General features: G+C 41.1%; 1 protein-coding gene across 23 annotated transcripts in view; it reads right to left on the bottom strand.

Moving 5' to 3' along the window:
* FNBP1 (formin binding protein 1) overlaps positions 1-11,398 on the bottom strand; it is a 71,495-nt gene extending 60,097 nt beyond the window's left edge. For all 23 annotated transcript variants that reach the window (XM_017745470.1, XM_017745471.1, XM_017745479.1 and 20 more), the window contains exons 1-3: positions 11,234-11,398; positions 5,058-5,173; positions 306-362 (exon numbers count right to left, since the gene is read on the bottom strand). In XM_017745470.1, coding sequence (XP_017600959.1) covers positions 306-362; positions 5,058-5,173; positions 11,234-11,383 — 323 coding nt within the window. In that variant the 5' untranslated portion in view covers positions 11,384-11,398. The remainder of the gene's footprint in view (positions 1-305; positions 363-5,057; positions 5,174-11,233) is intronic.
* Between the last annotated feature and the right edge of the window lie 4,949 nt (positions 11,399-16,347).

Below are 16,347 nucleotides of genomic sequence, written 5' to 3'. Positions count from 1 at the left end.
TTGGTCGTTCACTTCAAAGAGCCAGGATCAGTCTGGCTTGAAGGTTTTAAGGCACATTAAAGAAAAAATGAAACAAAACCCCCAACCCAGGCAGCCAGAAACTGCAACATAAGGGAACTGAGTAGTTACAGACCAAATCCACTCCTTAGTATCAACCACATAACCCTGTTTCTGCATCTATTATTTCTATATTCTTACACTGGACTTTAAAATCTTTGGTTTACAAGCCAAATCCTAGGGGATGACCCAAACTTTGCCATTCCTCTATCAACACGTGCTCACCCAGCAGTGGATCATGAACATACCTGTATTCTTCCTCCTCTTTGGAGTTCTTCTTGGGTTGGTATTTCTTTGAAAGGTTCCTAAAATTAAAAATAGAGATACATAAAATTAAATTTTAAAATATCCTTTGAAGTTTCCTGATGACCTTTACATGCACACACATTCTGTGAGGAGTTTTTATCATGCTTTCTAGAAGCATGACTATAATCAGGCTTTGATTTTGTTGTAGTAACACTCAAAGAATGGGTTGCACTGTGCTCCAGGCTCTGTAACTAACAACAAAGTAATAGACTCTGAACCCAAGAAGTTGCTGAATTAAGGTCATGGAGTCAATACACCTGGGTTGTGGTTCTGCTGATGCACAGATCTCCTTCACCTGATCTAAAGGAGAGGTTCTTTTAGAGTACAAGTCATCTCAAGGAAGGGTGATCTGATGCAGCAGATGACACTCTTGGCCAGGCAGGTTTGCCTGCCTTTAGCAGGATGATTAGAAGGCAAAAAAAAAAAAAACCTTCATAAAGCTGTGGGAAGCTGCACTGAGATGGCAAAAGGGGGATCATTTTGTGATTATCAACCAATGCTGGGGGAAGTGTGACAGTTGATTATCCTAATTAGCACAGATGATTGCATCTCATTATCCCCCAGCCAACTACTGATTTAATTTTAAAACACCAACATGCTCTTGGAGTGATTGTATCTTAAATAAGAAACCTGAACCTTGCTGTGAGCACATCTGACAGTGACTGCATGATTTTCACTGCCCTGCAAGCCCCTCATCAGCAGCAAATCCAGGGGTTTGTGAAGGTGTGCTGCCCAGACAGCCCTCAGTGCACCTTGCTGGTGTCAGCATCACGATATGCACTGCACTGCAGCACAACACACCCCTTAACCAGCACACACCACAGAGCTGACAAATCTCACGGAGCAATTTTAAGGCCTTTTCAATACTCCTCTGTCCTAAACTGAGCCATATTACTCTGTTCCCTTTGGCAGCCTCTCATCCTATTGTGAAAGGGAAGCCATTTGGTTTAGTTTTACAAGGTTGCTTCAGCAATTAAGAACAGCACACAAGGAGTATTGATGGAATCATTGTCCAAAGGAGGACTGAGTTTTATCGACTTATCCATGCCAAACTCTTTAGAGAAGTCCCAGAACACACTGAGTTGTAAAGAAACTGCTTTTACAGAGGTGTAACCCATTCCCTGCTGATGCTGGTTTTACTGCTGACTTGGAGAGAGCAAGGCCTCTCATCTCACATTTCTTATTCCTGTTGTTCTCCCTGAGGAATTAAGGAGCATCTGCCCCAAGAGAGGAGTAGCCAGAATGCTGGCAGATTTGCATAGACAAACATGTGTTCCTCAAAATTGAAGTATCTCAACTGGAAGGGATCCAAATGAATCTCTCCATCTCAGTCTGTGCCTTCTCTTCAAGAGCATGCTCTGAAAAAATGAACTTCTCTAATTCTGCAGCTTCCACCAAACACCAGCATGGGAAGGGTTCTGCAAACTGTTCTGCATGATGAAAATGAATCTTACAGCACCCTTTGTATGCCATGGAAATGCCTCTTTCCATGCACCTGCTGGAAGGGGAAAGGAAAAACCACAAGAAAACAAGCACATAAGGCTACAATAATAAGGCATTTTCACACAGTCAAATGTCCCTGCACTGTCACGCTGCCCAATTAATTCTGACATACCCAGCAACTGGCTTCCTGTGAATCTTTAAAGGTGCAGAAATGCTACAGAGCTGAGGCAAAAAAAAAAAAAAAACCCAAACAACAAACAAAAACTCACAAAAAAACCCCCACAGTCTGCTTTCACAGACAAAAACCACTTACCAAGGATTAGCAGCTGGGTTAAACACTTCATTATCTTCTACGCAATTTACACAACATACAAATTGAGTCTATATATTTAAGTTGTTTGATTTTTTTTTTTCCTTTTCTAAAATCAAATGTAGGGGTTTAACCAGTTACACACAAAAAACCACCACAAGTGATACTGAATCCAGTATTGCTGGAGTTCAGCATGTCCTGGGGCAATGTCACCACCAGCACTGCCCAGGTCCAAGGTCACGAAGCAGTGACACCTTCAAGTGCTAACAGTGATTACAGAGGGAACTCACATAATAAAGACCAGGAGTAAAACACCAGTTCTGGAAAGATTCTGTGCTACCCTAAACACCCATCACCATGAGTGTTTCTATTTGCCCTTCACTCTGCATAATTTTTTCTGCCTTTCCAGCTTGTTTCTCTGCTCCCTTATTTCAACTTGGGTGACAAATGTGAGAGAAAGAGATGTCAGACATCAGGGGTTCTGATTCTCAGATTATCCTGACACCTGAAGCATTTTTTCCAACACATTTTCCTTGAGGCTATCTATCCATCATCACATTAGGCAAGGGTTTTGACACCCTTTGTGATGCTCTGAGTGCATGTGCTGCAAGGGAAGTGACAAGGACACACCACCTCAGCAGTGGGAGCACAGCATCCAGCACATCAGTGCCCCACAGAAGTTAAAAGACAGAAAAAAGCATTCTACCATAGTTTCTACATCCCTTCCCTCCTAGCCTAGCTTAATGATCCAACAAATATAATGCAAAACAATTTAAAAAAATCATATCAGATCTGAAGTGAACTCTCAAACCAGGCTAATTGTAAATGGTATGTAGGTCTAACCTAAAATAATAAATATATATTTGCAGAATTATAAAGAGGAAGAAAAGAAACATTTTTAAATAGAAGAAAATTAAACTTCAATAGATGACTAGGCTGAGATGTAGATAGTCAGAGAGGAGAAACAGCCAGTTAGGGAACCCAGGGATGGAACAGAAAATACAAGTTTCACAGAAGGAAATAAATTTCAGCAGCTTTACTTACACTATAAACAAAACTGGGTTACATCCACAGGAGTACCTTGAGTTACCCTGTCTCTTTTTAATAGTATTTTCTGCATGTTATGACATGCAGTGATGTGATGCAGCCCTTTCACACCAAATGGATGTGGTACAAAAAAAGTTTGCACCAGGCTTAAGGACACTTATTAAATACAAGCAGATGCATGACTTATTTTTCTTTTTTAATGTCCAGCACTGTTTTACCTCCACACTTGACAAGTCTACATTTTTGGGTTTTTCTTTTATACTTCTAACTTCTTAGATGCCTCCAAGCAGTCCTGTGTTTAAGAGCTCCTTGGGGACAGATGTATTTGTCCTCAAACCATAAAAATACAGAGAGGCAAGAAAAAAATTGAACAAGGTTTTTTTTGGGAAGTCTAGGACACACTAAGAAATAAAGCTCAGGAATTCATAGTTTCTACATGGTCACAGGTAAAACCATCTTTCACTTTCATTACATTTTGTTTGTGTGCTTAATTTAATAATTAAGCTCTTTACACCTGGAATGCGTCATCCTGAATAATCCAGTGAGTCTAGTGCAGGATTGCTCCTAAGACAGGCCAGCTCACACAGATACTGTGCTGGGCTTTCCCAGTCCAGTCACACTCTCTTTGTTCCAGCTCATTTTGCCCCTGCAATTCAATCTCTGCTCCTCTCCATAGGATGTGAGCAATTTGTTCTTGCACGAGTCATTTTCTATTTCCTGCTTGTCTGTAGCAGAAACCCTGGGGAACCCTCCAGGCATTCCCCTGGGAAAAAGCACACAGCCATCAAGGGGGGGGATTTATCTACTACCAGCTCCTCATAAATCACAGGCCATTGTGCATCTCAAATCCATTCAAACACAAGCAAATTCTGGGTGATTTTTTTTTTTTTTTTAATAGACACTGTGTTTTAGATACACAGATCAACTGAAACCTCAGATCCCATCTCTTTAAAAATCAAGAAGATGGAAAGAGTTCTCAGATTTATTATCACCATGCAAATAAAAGGTGAGTTTACTGGAGGGGTTAGGAAGAATTATTCCTGCTCTCCCTTTCCCAATTAACTCCAGCAGTTCCACTTTAGCACTGGTCACTACTGGCTGCCAAAAATACTGCCCCACAGGCAGCAGCAAGACCAGCTGTGTGCTGTTTTTCCAAGCCCTGATCACTTCTCAATTTTTTCTACCTTACTGGGAAAAGCAAGGTAATACCTTCTCCTGTGGGAGGATTCTTAGCACCCCTTCCCCAGGATCTATCTCAAGAAAGACATTTTCTGTGTCTGGTTCACACATACTCCTCTCTGTCTACAATCAAACCAGACATGCACGTGTAGAAAGTAACACAAACCTCTGCTCTGATCAGGAGACACCTCAAAAGGTTATAAAACTGTAATTCAAATCTCAGGCTGTAACCTTGTTAACTACATAGGAAAAATTACCATGGGCTGGGCCTGACTTTCTGACCTGCAGCTTCTCCCCATGCACGTTCAAAAAGGGCCTGTCTTAGTACAGGAAAACATAAACTTCTCCTAACAAATGATCATTATTCTGTTGAATTCTTAAACCCTTCAGCATTTGTGCACAGCAGCCCTAATTTCATGGAAAACATTACAATGCTGTCCTCAAAGCCTGAGCCATTAATCATGCATAAACCGTGAGTAAGCCCTAGTGTGCTGCTCAGCCACCTCAATAACCTCTCTTTTTGCAAAGCATATGATTACTAGCAGATATAACAACAAGATCTTAAATTAACTTTTACTTTCCAATCTCTGAATTAAAGCTATTTTCTAAAAGCCATTATTATAAACAAAATCACCACTGACACAGCAAACTTAGAGTTGATTACAGGCTCTGAAGAGATGCAACTCAAAGTCCAGAACTTTACATATCAACTTACCTAAGCTGCTTTGCATAGCTGAGTTCAATCTCTGTTCTTTCTTTTACAAACTTGATGTACTTTTCCAGAACATCAATACCCCACTGCGTGTGTTTTTCTAAGTTGTCAAACTGGTCCTGCAATGAATCAAAAAAAGAAAAAAAAAATAGTTTAGTCTCCTTGAACATAGAGACAACTAAAATTAATTTCCAAAGGGAGTATCACCATATACAAAGTGTTGTTAATATTTTCCATTACAAGTTAGATACTTTTATGGTGAGACGGGTTTTTTATCAACAGAAATCTGTATTTTACCACGAGCCCAGTTCAGTAACATTCCTCATTACTCATTTCTGAATCAGTTTCATTCCAGAAATACTGGCAATTCTATTAAATACCATCTTCTAATATAAAAACATACTTAGACATAGGATAAGAAATAGATGCTCTTGACAGTATTTTGTTTTACTCTGAAGAATTAATAGAAGTTCCATGAATTTGGGATCTACTCCCAATTAATAATTCTGATTTTCATATGAATATTGTAGATTTAGACTCCAGCTTTGTCAGTGCTATGAATTTAAAATGTTATTGAGAACAGTTAATCTTTTTACAGAGCAGACTTCAATTCCTCTGTAGCCTGTTTTGTTCCAAAACAGATGACACGATGCCCCCCAAAATGACATAAGCTACGTTTTCTGAAAGTTTTCTTGTCCACCTTCATTTATATACAAATACTACTTTGTTCTTCAAATATTGTTGCCCTCAAAAACAGTCACACATGTTTTCAATAAAATCAAGAACATTCCACAAGTCAGTTTGGGATTTGCAAATGCCAAGAGAAATTAAGCAACTCTAAATCCAAATTAATTATCCAAGCCAGTTTATTACTATCTGCAGATTTCAATTATAATCACCTTATTTTTTAAAATTTGGTTACTTCAACAGCACTCAAATTCCACAATCATCCATTCTGCACAGCTTTGCAGAAGTTACTGTTTCTACAATACTTGAAATAAAATTTTTAAACTGCGATACAGTGAATACTTATTTTGACAGAAATACCTTGTAAAATAAACAAGGGCTTTAATATCAGCCTGACTTACTTGGCATCAGGTTCCATTATTGTTTACAAGGAAAATAGAGAGCAAGTTTGCACAATCTACAAAAGTAGATTTACCATGTTTTCCAAAAAACTACACACGGCACTAGATTTGGGTCGGATGCTGAACTCCCACTACCAAAGATTCTGACACAAGCGATACTTCTCTGCAAAAGATCTGGCCTTGTGACTCAGTTTGCAGAGCTATCACAGAGTTACAAAAGCCAGACAAGCCCACTCCCTTTAGACACAGAGCAGAAAAATAACTGAAGGCTACAACAAAGCCTGGTTTGTGAATACATTGCTTTTATCAAATACCACTTTCTGCTCTGTAGCACATCTGGCTGTGACAGTGAGTTGAACTGGTGGCAGGAGGGATTCTGCCAACGTTGAATACAGTCATGTACACAGGAGCTAATAAAGAAAATAAACCTGCTAATAAAACTGCTTAACTGTAATTTGAAGGGGAAGACAAAATTTGCAAAACACCATCAAGAAGCAAGTTAAACCAGCAGGTAAGGCAGGTGGAATAGCACACAGGGTTTGTGCATTGCGTGCTTGCTCTGGTTTAGCATCAGGTACTATTTCAAACCAAGTCAGCCAAACCAGACTAAGTTTCAACTTAAGTTACGTGGGTTTTAGTCAATTAAAGAGGCACTGGGGGCAGAATAGCAAAAAGTAATAGTATAAAGTTGCAAAAATAGTAAAGAACTTCTAAGTGCTCCAGGACTAAGTGTTCCAGGACCTATGAGAAAGTGGTTAAGGGCAACTGAAGTAAAAAAAATTAAAACTACACAAAATGAAAGCCTGACTTCCAGCAGTATAAATCACCCTTGAACCAGTTTAGCATCAGTTGCCCAGAAAGAGGATGTGTGCATTCTGCAGAAAGGGCACAGGCAGACTAAGAATGTACATATTTGAGTATATACAAATCTTAATTTCAGACAGTTTCACAGCTGGGGACAAGACAAGATCGGGGAAAACATACTGGTCCTCCTCCTGCCAGAGGGCTCAGCTCAGCCTGGAGTCTGATGCCAGCACAGAGAAGCACCTTCTGCTCAGCTTCAAATATACCACCTCTCCATCTCTGGGATTATGCTGGAGTCAGGAGAATAGTGCAAACATGGCCTTTTGAAGGTTTCTGATAAAGAGGTCTTCTCGCTCTCCCACACCCTACACTTCCACAATTTACATTATTTAACATAAACACACGCATATAAAATAAATACCCCACAGGGAAGTCCATTAGTCACAAGTTTACATTGATTCACACACTCCTGATTTAGAGAAGGGAAATCTCAGGCAGGGAAATTCACTGCTTAAACCCAGTAAGCAAATTTAACCATCTTTATCAGATAGATCATATTTGTACCAAGAAACTAGCTTATTATCCTACTGTGACCCCATCCAAAGAGGAAAGGTCAAGGTTTCCCAGAGGAAAGAATGCCTTTCAAGGAGATCCTGCCCTTCAAGGTAATCCAGATTTCAAGATAGAGCAGGTTCACCCTGAAAAGGCAACCCTGGTGGTGGCTTGTCCAAACCTCCCACCATCAGCCCACCCTGAATCAATTCTCAGAGCATCATTTAGATCAGAGTTTGAATAAAAACCCAGCAATGGCGCCATGTAGCTGCCTCAGTGTGGGCTGTCATCCCACAGAGGGACTGGCTGGACTGTTTCTAAGGCCTCACTAGGCCAAGTTTGGTGAAATAAAACTCCCTGAGGAGTAGTGTAAGAGGAGCACACGGTGGTGCAGCTGTCGGACAGATCAACCAGGGGAAGATGCTAAATTTCTATTTATAAAATGAGATGAGGCACTTGCCCAGTGCCAAGCTCTAGGCAGAACCACCTCAACAAGATAAAGTACAAGCACTGACTTCCACTATCAAGAAGAGAGGCAAGGGGAAGATCTTCTTCTTCAGATCAGCTAAAGAGAAGAGTTTCTGTTCATTTCTGGGCATGGAACAGCGTTGGCCCAAGTGCCATTTCACTCAGCAGCCAACGCCTCACAGCAGTGTGTTACACTGGGGTCACACATTCCATTGTCCCTTCCCTTTGCTGAGTGCCTTGAGGATGAAAAAAAGTCAGTAAAATTGGCAACACCATCACTGGCTGAGCACGAGATTCCAAAGGAAGGGCAGCACAGCCAGAAGGACACAACAGAGATTGCCCTTCTCGTTCCATGGATCTGGAAGGACACTGAAGGTAGGCAAAGGCCCTGAGTTAAAGTTAATGAATCATAAGGATGACAGAGGACACAAAATGTGTGGATCATACAGCATAACCTGCAATTCACAGAATCCCAAAGTCCAGGAATACATGTAATCAATGCAAAAACAACACCTCTGAAAAAGAGATTTTTGAGAACAGTTAACAACAATATCATGCCTTCAAACCATCAATATTGAAACCACTTTTTAGAAATTGATTTACTTTTCTCAAAGCTCATTACAAAAATGCATTATGGGATGGAATCTGAAGAGTTAAAAAAAACCCCTCGATTATTCTGGAGTCTAATGAAAATAGCACATGCTTTCAGCACAAAGTGCACCAGCCCTGGCAGGTGAATTGTGCCACTGCAGCTCTGCAGGTTCAGTCACCAGCTGCAAGAGGGCTCAGGTGCCCCAGGAGCTGCTGTTTCAACTTTCAGTTTCAATATACAGACTCTCCTCTGTTCATTTTTGCAGCATCCTTACCCTTCCAGTCAGGGAGAACATTAGGAAACAAACTCCACAGGGCTTTAGTATTCAAGAAAACAAGGCAAGAAATATGATGCAATGTTCAGTAAAAACGCTCCCACCAGACCACAGTGAGGGAGAAACAAAAGGTCACACCGCACCTGTTTTCTCTGAAAAAGAAACACCAAAACATTTTCTAGAAGAATTCACTACTTTCCTCTGGCTTAGAGACTGGTTCACACCTAAGAACATTCTTTGAGCAGAAATACTGCACTGACAGTGAGTTATCTATCACAGTAGGCTCCCACCACAGCCTTCATGTTACTATGTCCTTCCAACCTGCCAAACCTCATCTTCTCCCAGTTTCAAGTGCCTGTATTTATTGTGGTATCAGCTTACTGGAAAGAATAGACTTCTAATTGACCGTCACAACGTCCATGTAATTAAACTACTTGTGTAACTGTAACTTACTCCCCTTCATCAGATTCCACCTCCTTCCCAAAGCCAGCAACATGTGCCAATACAAACACTTCCCCAGGTGATGGAGGAGCTGGAATACAGGAGCTGACCCACCTGACTCACACAGGTGGGACAGCAGAGCCTCTGCTGCTTAAAACAAACTGTTCGGAGCTGAACATGTTCTTGAGCACGCACACAAAAATCGAAGCTCAAAAGAGGGAAGTAGAACTTTAGTCATTAACTTGAACAGGAGTCTGACATCCAAGTACCCAGAATGCTTTGAATATTTTAACCCTAAGGCAAAGTGTGTTTCTAAATTCATTTTCTAACCTCGTTTCTGTTTCCATTAATTCTCTCCTGGTGCTTTTACCACTGCCCAAATAACCTCCCATCCATGCATTCTTTCTGAAATTCAGCTGTATGCCTGTTACCCTGACAATGCTTAAAATGGAAATAGAGCTGCCCATTTGCTTCGCTTCATTTGAACGGTTACTTTAAGCTGTCAAATCCCCTTCACTTCTCAACTGCCCTCCTGAAGTCACATTCCCCAGCTACATGAAGTATTTTGGGAACAGGAAAGTTAGCCATTAAGAAAAAAAAAAACCAAAAGAAAAACCTTCTTCCCATTTCTCAGCCATATAACATGAAGTACAACCAATTATTGAGCAATAAAGTGTTATTCATGAGGCCTTTGAAGATCAGCTCAGTGAGATATTCCTTCCTCTTTCTAGAGGGCTTCCATCTATTGCAAAATAGTTCAACACACGTGTTCAGATCCATTGATGGACCTTCATTTGCCACCAAGGGGCTTCAGCCTTAACATAACTGAAATAAAGGGTTTGTCCTCACTTTTCTCTTGAGCTGCAGCCTCAGTCTCTCCGCAGCCAGACAGACTCACCCTGCCCAGCTCCACCACACAGCCAGGCCACAAGGACTGGGGTTTCTACTTGGTTTCAACTGTGAACAAAACATTAGATTCTGGGAGAATTTACCAATTCATTCTGCAATTTAAATCTTCCTGTCAAACCTGCCCAGAGTAGACTGAGCTGGCAGCGTTTACTGTACTAATATCCAGGGCTGAATTGTCACTGTCACCCTTTGTGCTGCTTTCACAGGTGACAGTGCAGAAGTGTGAAATTAAGAAGAATGCTAATAACACAGAGACAAGTAATGAAGAAAGACTATGCTGCAAATTCAGATGCTAATAGCAAAAGAAAAGCCTTTCTATTCAGCATACTCCCCCTGTAATTCTAATACAGCAACACAATAAAAGATCCAGGATTCTTGAATGTTAAGAATATTTGAAGACTTTCTACTACCTCATTCCCCAGTGAGTTTGATTCTGTTTCCTCACAAAATTATTTGGTTATATACTGCCCTTAATAAAAAAAAAATAGTAATAGGGGAATTAATAGCTAATTTTTACCTCTGGTCATACCTTCTCCTCTCACATCCCATTTTTTAAAAAAACCTCTCATTCATTTTCAGAGGCAAAAAGGAATTAAAGTGAAGATCAAGAATACATTACAGTGTTCAAATTCTAAGTTACTTTTTTAGATTCCATGGTTTAACAACTTCAAATTATAAAAATAATTAACAAGATGATGAGCCCTTTGCAGGCTCGGCTGAGTCCCATATGGCACTACAGTGCTGGCAGAATACACAGGAATTCAGATCACAGATCCTCAGAGACCTACAATAAAGCTATATGCAAATGTTAACAGTCTCCAGGCAAATTAATTATGAAAGAAAATGCATAAAATACAGGCTACCACTGCAAGAGCCTTCCAGAAAACAGAGATGAGTAGAAAATACCAAAGCAATTCAGCATCTGGTGACTCAGCCACTACTAATGAGAATCAACTTCCCACACAAAACTTGTCAGCAACAGTCAGTGAAACCCTCAGTTAATGACACTAAACAAACGTCCCTGTTTATATATGGAATACAGGACACCAACCTTTCCCTTCCTGCAGCAGAGACAAGGAGCACTCACAGCAGCATGGAGCACGTACGGATGGGGCAGGGACACCATCTCTGCCTGGTTTACACTCAAACGATGCTGTGGCTTCACTGGTTGTTTTCTGAGCGTACCCTTCCATTCCCCCATGCATCCGGTTCTTGTTAACAAAGCTATTTATGATCACATGCGTTTGTCCTGCAGAGCACCTCTTCAGCCATACATGCTTAATTTCATTTTACCCTTCGTGTATTAAATAAATTCTTCCTGACCTTTCACCAGGATGCCTAAACAGGCAAAATTTCTGCTTGAGCTGAATAATAGCCCAGAGAAAAAAGCCATCTTACTTGCCCATCTCCACCTTCATTTCATTGCCATCCCCTAAACACATTTTTCCATAAAGCCCTATCTCTTCTATTCACCTGGGAAGTTGATCTAGTTAGGAGAACACAGAAACAAACATAAGATTCTTGGCTGCATCATTAGGAAACTGAGTGTATTTCAAACCTGTGTGAAGGGTAATTGACAGAAAGCAAGAGTGGAAACATACTGTGTTTTAGGTTGAAATACCTTTCATGTTGCTAGATAAACTCACCTCTAATTGTCCTGCTTATTTCAATAGACATTATGAATAATAATAATAATAAGCAGTTTCTGGGCCATGTTTCAGCCTTGAAATGCTTACCCTCTTCAGCATTTTGCTGAAGCTGGAAAGCAAAATAAGTTCTAATATTTGTGCCTGTTTTAATTCGGATAGAAAATAACATTACCCCAGTGTAATAGCAAGGCCCTTTGCACAGCCTTATAATTGCTTCTGAGACCAGCCACATTCATCCCCACCCCAAAAACCACCTCCCACAAACTCAAGAGTGACCCCTCCTGCTAATTAAGCCAAGGTGCTGTCCCACAGGCAGGTTTCAGCCATACCCTAATCCTACCTGAATGAAAACCTGACTTAATTCAAATAAGAAGCACTTCTGAGAAAAGCCATGAGCAGCTGGCACAAAGGCCAGCACCTGGAGAGCAACATGAATATTCCAGCTGCTCTGAGGCAAGGCCAGTCCTGGGAGTACAACCAGATTGTCAGGGTTGACAGGGAACCAATTTGACTGCAACATCTCACAAAAAGGTCCACCTACAGCAGAGCTGCACAGGTACATCTCCCACTAACGAAAAAGGTGAGCTTTGTACTGGTGATGGTTAAACCTCCTTGTAGAGAGGGACACCAGACTAGAACACAGCACTGGGTTACAGAGCCCACGGCAGCAAACAGCAGCAAAGCCAACACCAAGCTCCCAAAGCAGGGGTGGGAGGGAGAGCAGCTTCCTGGGCAGCAGCACAGAGCAACAGGTCGGCAAGAGGACACCTCTGCCTGCTGGAGAGGTCACTGGGAGTACAGCCATACTCCTGCCATGGTGACCCACTTTAACACCTATTATGGAAGCCTTGCAAAACCCAGCACGTGGTTCACGGGGAGAAGCTTCCCGGTGTGAGTACAACCAATGTCATCGACTGCCAAGGCATTCACACACACACACATACATGCTCTCAACATCTCAGTGTCTCGTTCTCTCTGCTGACAGCTTAAACTGTGAAGTGCAACTGCTCCTTTTGCAGCAGCCAGAAGGCTGAGTCAGAAGCCACAGAAGCAGTGGAGCTCCAGGAGCAGGTGATCCTGCAAGAAACCTCCTGGTCTTGCCTCCAAGGGCTGCTCTTACCACTACAGCAAAGAGCCTTCCTCACCAGAGCCCAAACCAACTGAAGCCCCAAACCCTCCCCCCCGCCATCCTGGTGTCAAACCAAGCCTCCTCCTCCCCCTACGCCTCTTGTATCCTGCAAAGGATGTGGTAAAGCAGAACTTGTAGTCCCTCCATAGCAACAGGGCAAGTTAACTGTGCTAACACAGCAGCCAGGAAGGAAGGTGAGAGGGGGGATGTTCCATCAGAGAGAGGATGTGGTTGTTGGTACTGCAACACCTCAGAAAGATGCCGAAAGAGGTAAGATAACAGAGAGGAATGATTAATTCTGGGAAGTGGGAAGGCAGAAGGATGTGATCAGCTCAACTGCAGCAGGACAGAGCTGATGAGCAACAGGTGATTAAGAGAAACAGCAACTGAGCCAAATACTGGATAGTGAGGGACAAATGAGACTGTCCTTTGTTTTCTTGGAACAAGCAAGGTTTTGATGGTAAATTATGCAGGTTCCATGCCCTGGACAGCATGGACAGAAGTACATCCAGCATGGAGCATTATCTACGTGCTATTTTGGTTTTATCCAAACAGTTACCTGAAAAGGCCATACGGAGGCATCACTTGCTGTTATCAGTGGGAGATCCTTCTAAAGATAGTGCTGCATCTCTTGAAAGAGGAAATGTGCTTCTTAGAGGTGTCACAGTTTCATGCTCTTGAAAACGAATTTTATAGTTCTCTTTGAATAAGGAAAAGGCAAGGCTCAAAAATCACTGTTTGCTATGTCCAAGGACACTTTTCATAGGTGGCCATGATGCAGCAGTGATTCAATTCCTTCAAATAAATTTATACACTTAGAGGTTTGAGGCACTGCATGACTTTGCCACAATGAGAACCATCTGTCATGAGCAGCCCATTCAGAAAGGAACACTTCTTTTCAAACCTACAATTCTGCTTATAAAACACACTCAAGAAACCCCAGAACAAGACACAGTTTTGTTTCAAAATACATTATAATGTGCAAATTACAACCCAGGATGTAAGAATGCTCTTAAAGAACAAGATAATGAGAGAGAAACTTCAACTAATGCCAGATGCAAGGTCGGACTATTTTTATTGAAGGACTGAGTGCCTTTCAACCTTTTTATGCACTTGTTCAGTTATTTAAATTGAAGACAAACATACACATGCTGCTTCTTTTGGTGATTCTAGTGCAATTCAATTGATTTAAGTGAACTTATTTGTACTAGGTGTGAGGATAAACAGCAGAATCTAGACTTTAAAATCCGGACTCATTAGCTAAGCAAAGGCTCATAACTACTAAAATCTACTGGGAGATGATGCATCTCTACCACTAGCATTAATTATACCCACGAAACTCATTAAAAAAAAAACAAAAACCAAAGAAACAAAACAAAGCAATGCTAACCTCCTCCTTCTGCTCATCCTGGGGGAACAGGAATGGGATAAAGATTTCGTTTTTGCTGACAGTATCCAGAGCTTCAGCCTGAAAGCTGCAAGGACCCACAGGGATTCACTGCTCCGTGCATTATAAACAAGAGCTTTGAAAATGAGCAGATCCTCCTGGTTTGTGGGGCTCTGCTGCTGGGAGGGTATAAATCATGAGCTGCAGCAGAGCTCCAGATCCGAGCTGCCTCCCCCAGGAGCTGCAGCATGGTAACAATGCTAAATATACGCTGCTGTTGTTCCAGGAAGGTTTTTCAGTTGACAAATGTTGCAACTTTTCACTGTTCCCCAGCACCATCCCACTTTCCTGATTTAATACACACCCATTCGTTTCTTCTGAAATTATTTGAACAAATGCAATTTTAGAACTAATTCCCAGTAAATCTTTTGCTGTCTGGCCACATCTTGGATTAACTGTTGACTGATTTTCATCCTCTTTTTTTTTTCCCCCAGTCTGCAAAGCTCTCCCTTAATAATACCAGCTGTTAAAACAAAGATCAACAAGAGCTGTTGCCCACGGTTTCCCCTTTGGGCAGCTGTGTACTGATTATTAAAAATGAGCCATAGAGTGTTCCTGCTTATTGCATGGCATGGATAACTACAATAGAAAGCCAAACAAGCCTGCTGATGCATTTAAAAGAACACACACAAAAAAGGCAATTCTGCCCTCTGATCCAAAACCATACTGAATCACAATAGCAGAATCTTATCCACAAGAACAATACTTCAAACTGCAGCAGTCTGTGGGAATGTTTTTTGGGGAAATTAGCTTTTTGCCCAACTTCTTCGCAAACCAATGCCATACTGGCTTCATCATGTAGAATATCCAAGTTGTTCTATGCATCCTCAAAGTCAAAATTTCTTCATTAGTATGAATTTTTCTTTTTTTTAATACGATTCATCTCTGAGCACACAGTTGGAGTTTAGAAAAGGGTTTTGGGGGGATTAATTTGATTATTTTTTTTATATAACCACTTAAAACCAATCAGTGACATTGTTACACTTTGCAAATAAGAGCCCTCGATCTCCCTCTATCAAAATTAGCCCAAAAAGATAACAGTTGAAAAACCAGCAAAGGTCTCACAAGGTATGCCTGGTATTCTCAACAGCAAAATTTCTAATCTCCACTAAATAAATCCCCTGGTGGGTGTAAACTGAGGGCGTGTGCAAAGCTCTTTTCTACACACGTTAATGCAAAGATGTATTTATTCGCTAAACACAACAGCCTTTACTCCTGATACTCCTTTTCACCTCCTCCCCTGGCTGTGAAGCCAGAACTGACCAAACACCAGTGCAGGAACCATGTCCTTCCAGGATGTTTATGCGGACACCTGGAAAATGAAAATTTTGTAAAAATCACTAATTCTGCTTAGCTTGAGGCTGCCTCCTGGAATCATTGGAGCAATGACAATAACTAGGGTTAAAAAAATAAGCCCCTCCATTTCAGCGTGTTCCAAATCCTGCGTAAAGTTCAAAAGAAGTGAACGTCTGAACTGACTGTTCCCTCCTCTGATTTCCAAATTAAATGGAACAAACTGCTGAAAAACTTCTTTGTAAATGGGGTTCAAAAAGCATATAATACCTTAAATACCATGACATGACAAATACAATCCTAGATTTTTCAAGAGCCACTTCACACTCAAGACCAAATAAGATTACTGCTATGCCTGAAGTATTTCTATCTGCCATTGCATTCCATTTTTAACCCAGAAATTAGATTAGGTGCTTCCACTCTGATCCAAGAAATAGTGAAGTTTCCAGAACAGGAAGATTATCAGAGATATATGCAACTCAGAAATCTAATGCAATAGATAGGATGACAATGTCAGAGTGCGTAACATTTAAAATGTCTGCAAACAACAAAGTTGGTCACTTCAAAATATGCTAACAAACTCTGTTCAAAGTGCATTTCATAATTCAGAATTATGTACTCATACACTCTACTCTGTGGAGTGGAAT

This window comes from Corvus brachyrhynchos, unplaced genomic scaffold (genome assembly GCF_000691975.1).
Source record: "Corvus brachyrhynchos isolate BGI_N302 unplaced genomic scaffold, ASM69197v1 scaffold59, whole genome shotgun sequence".
Classification (NCBI taxonomy): Eukaryota; Metazoa; Chordata; class Aves; order Passeriformes; family Corvidae; genus Corvus; species Corvus brachyrhynchos.
The sequence above is the reverse complement of the archived record's forward strand: the minus strand, read 5'-3'. Positions and strand labels throughout refer to the sequence as shown.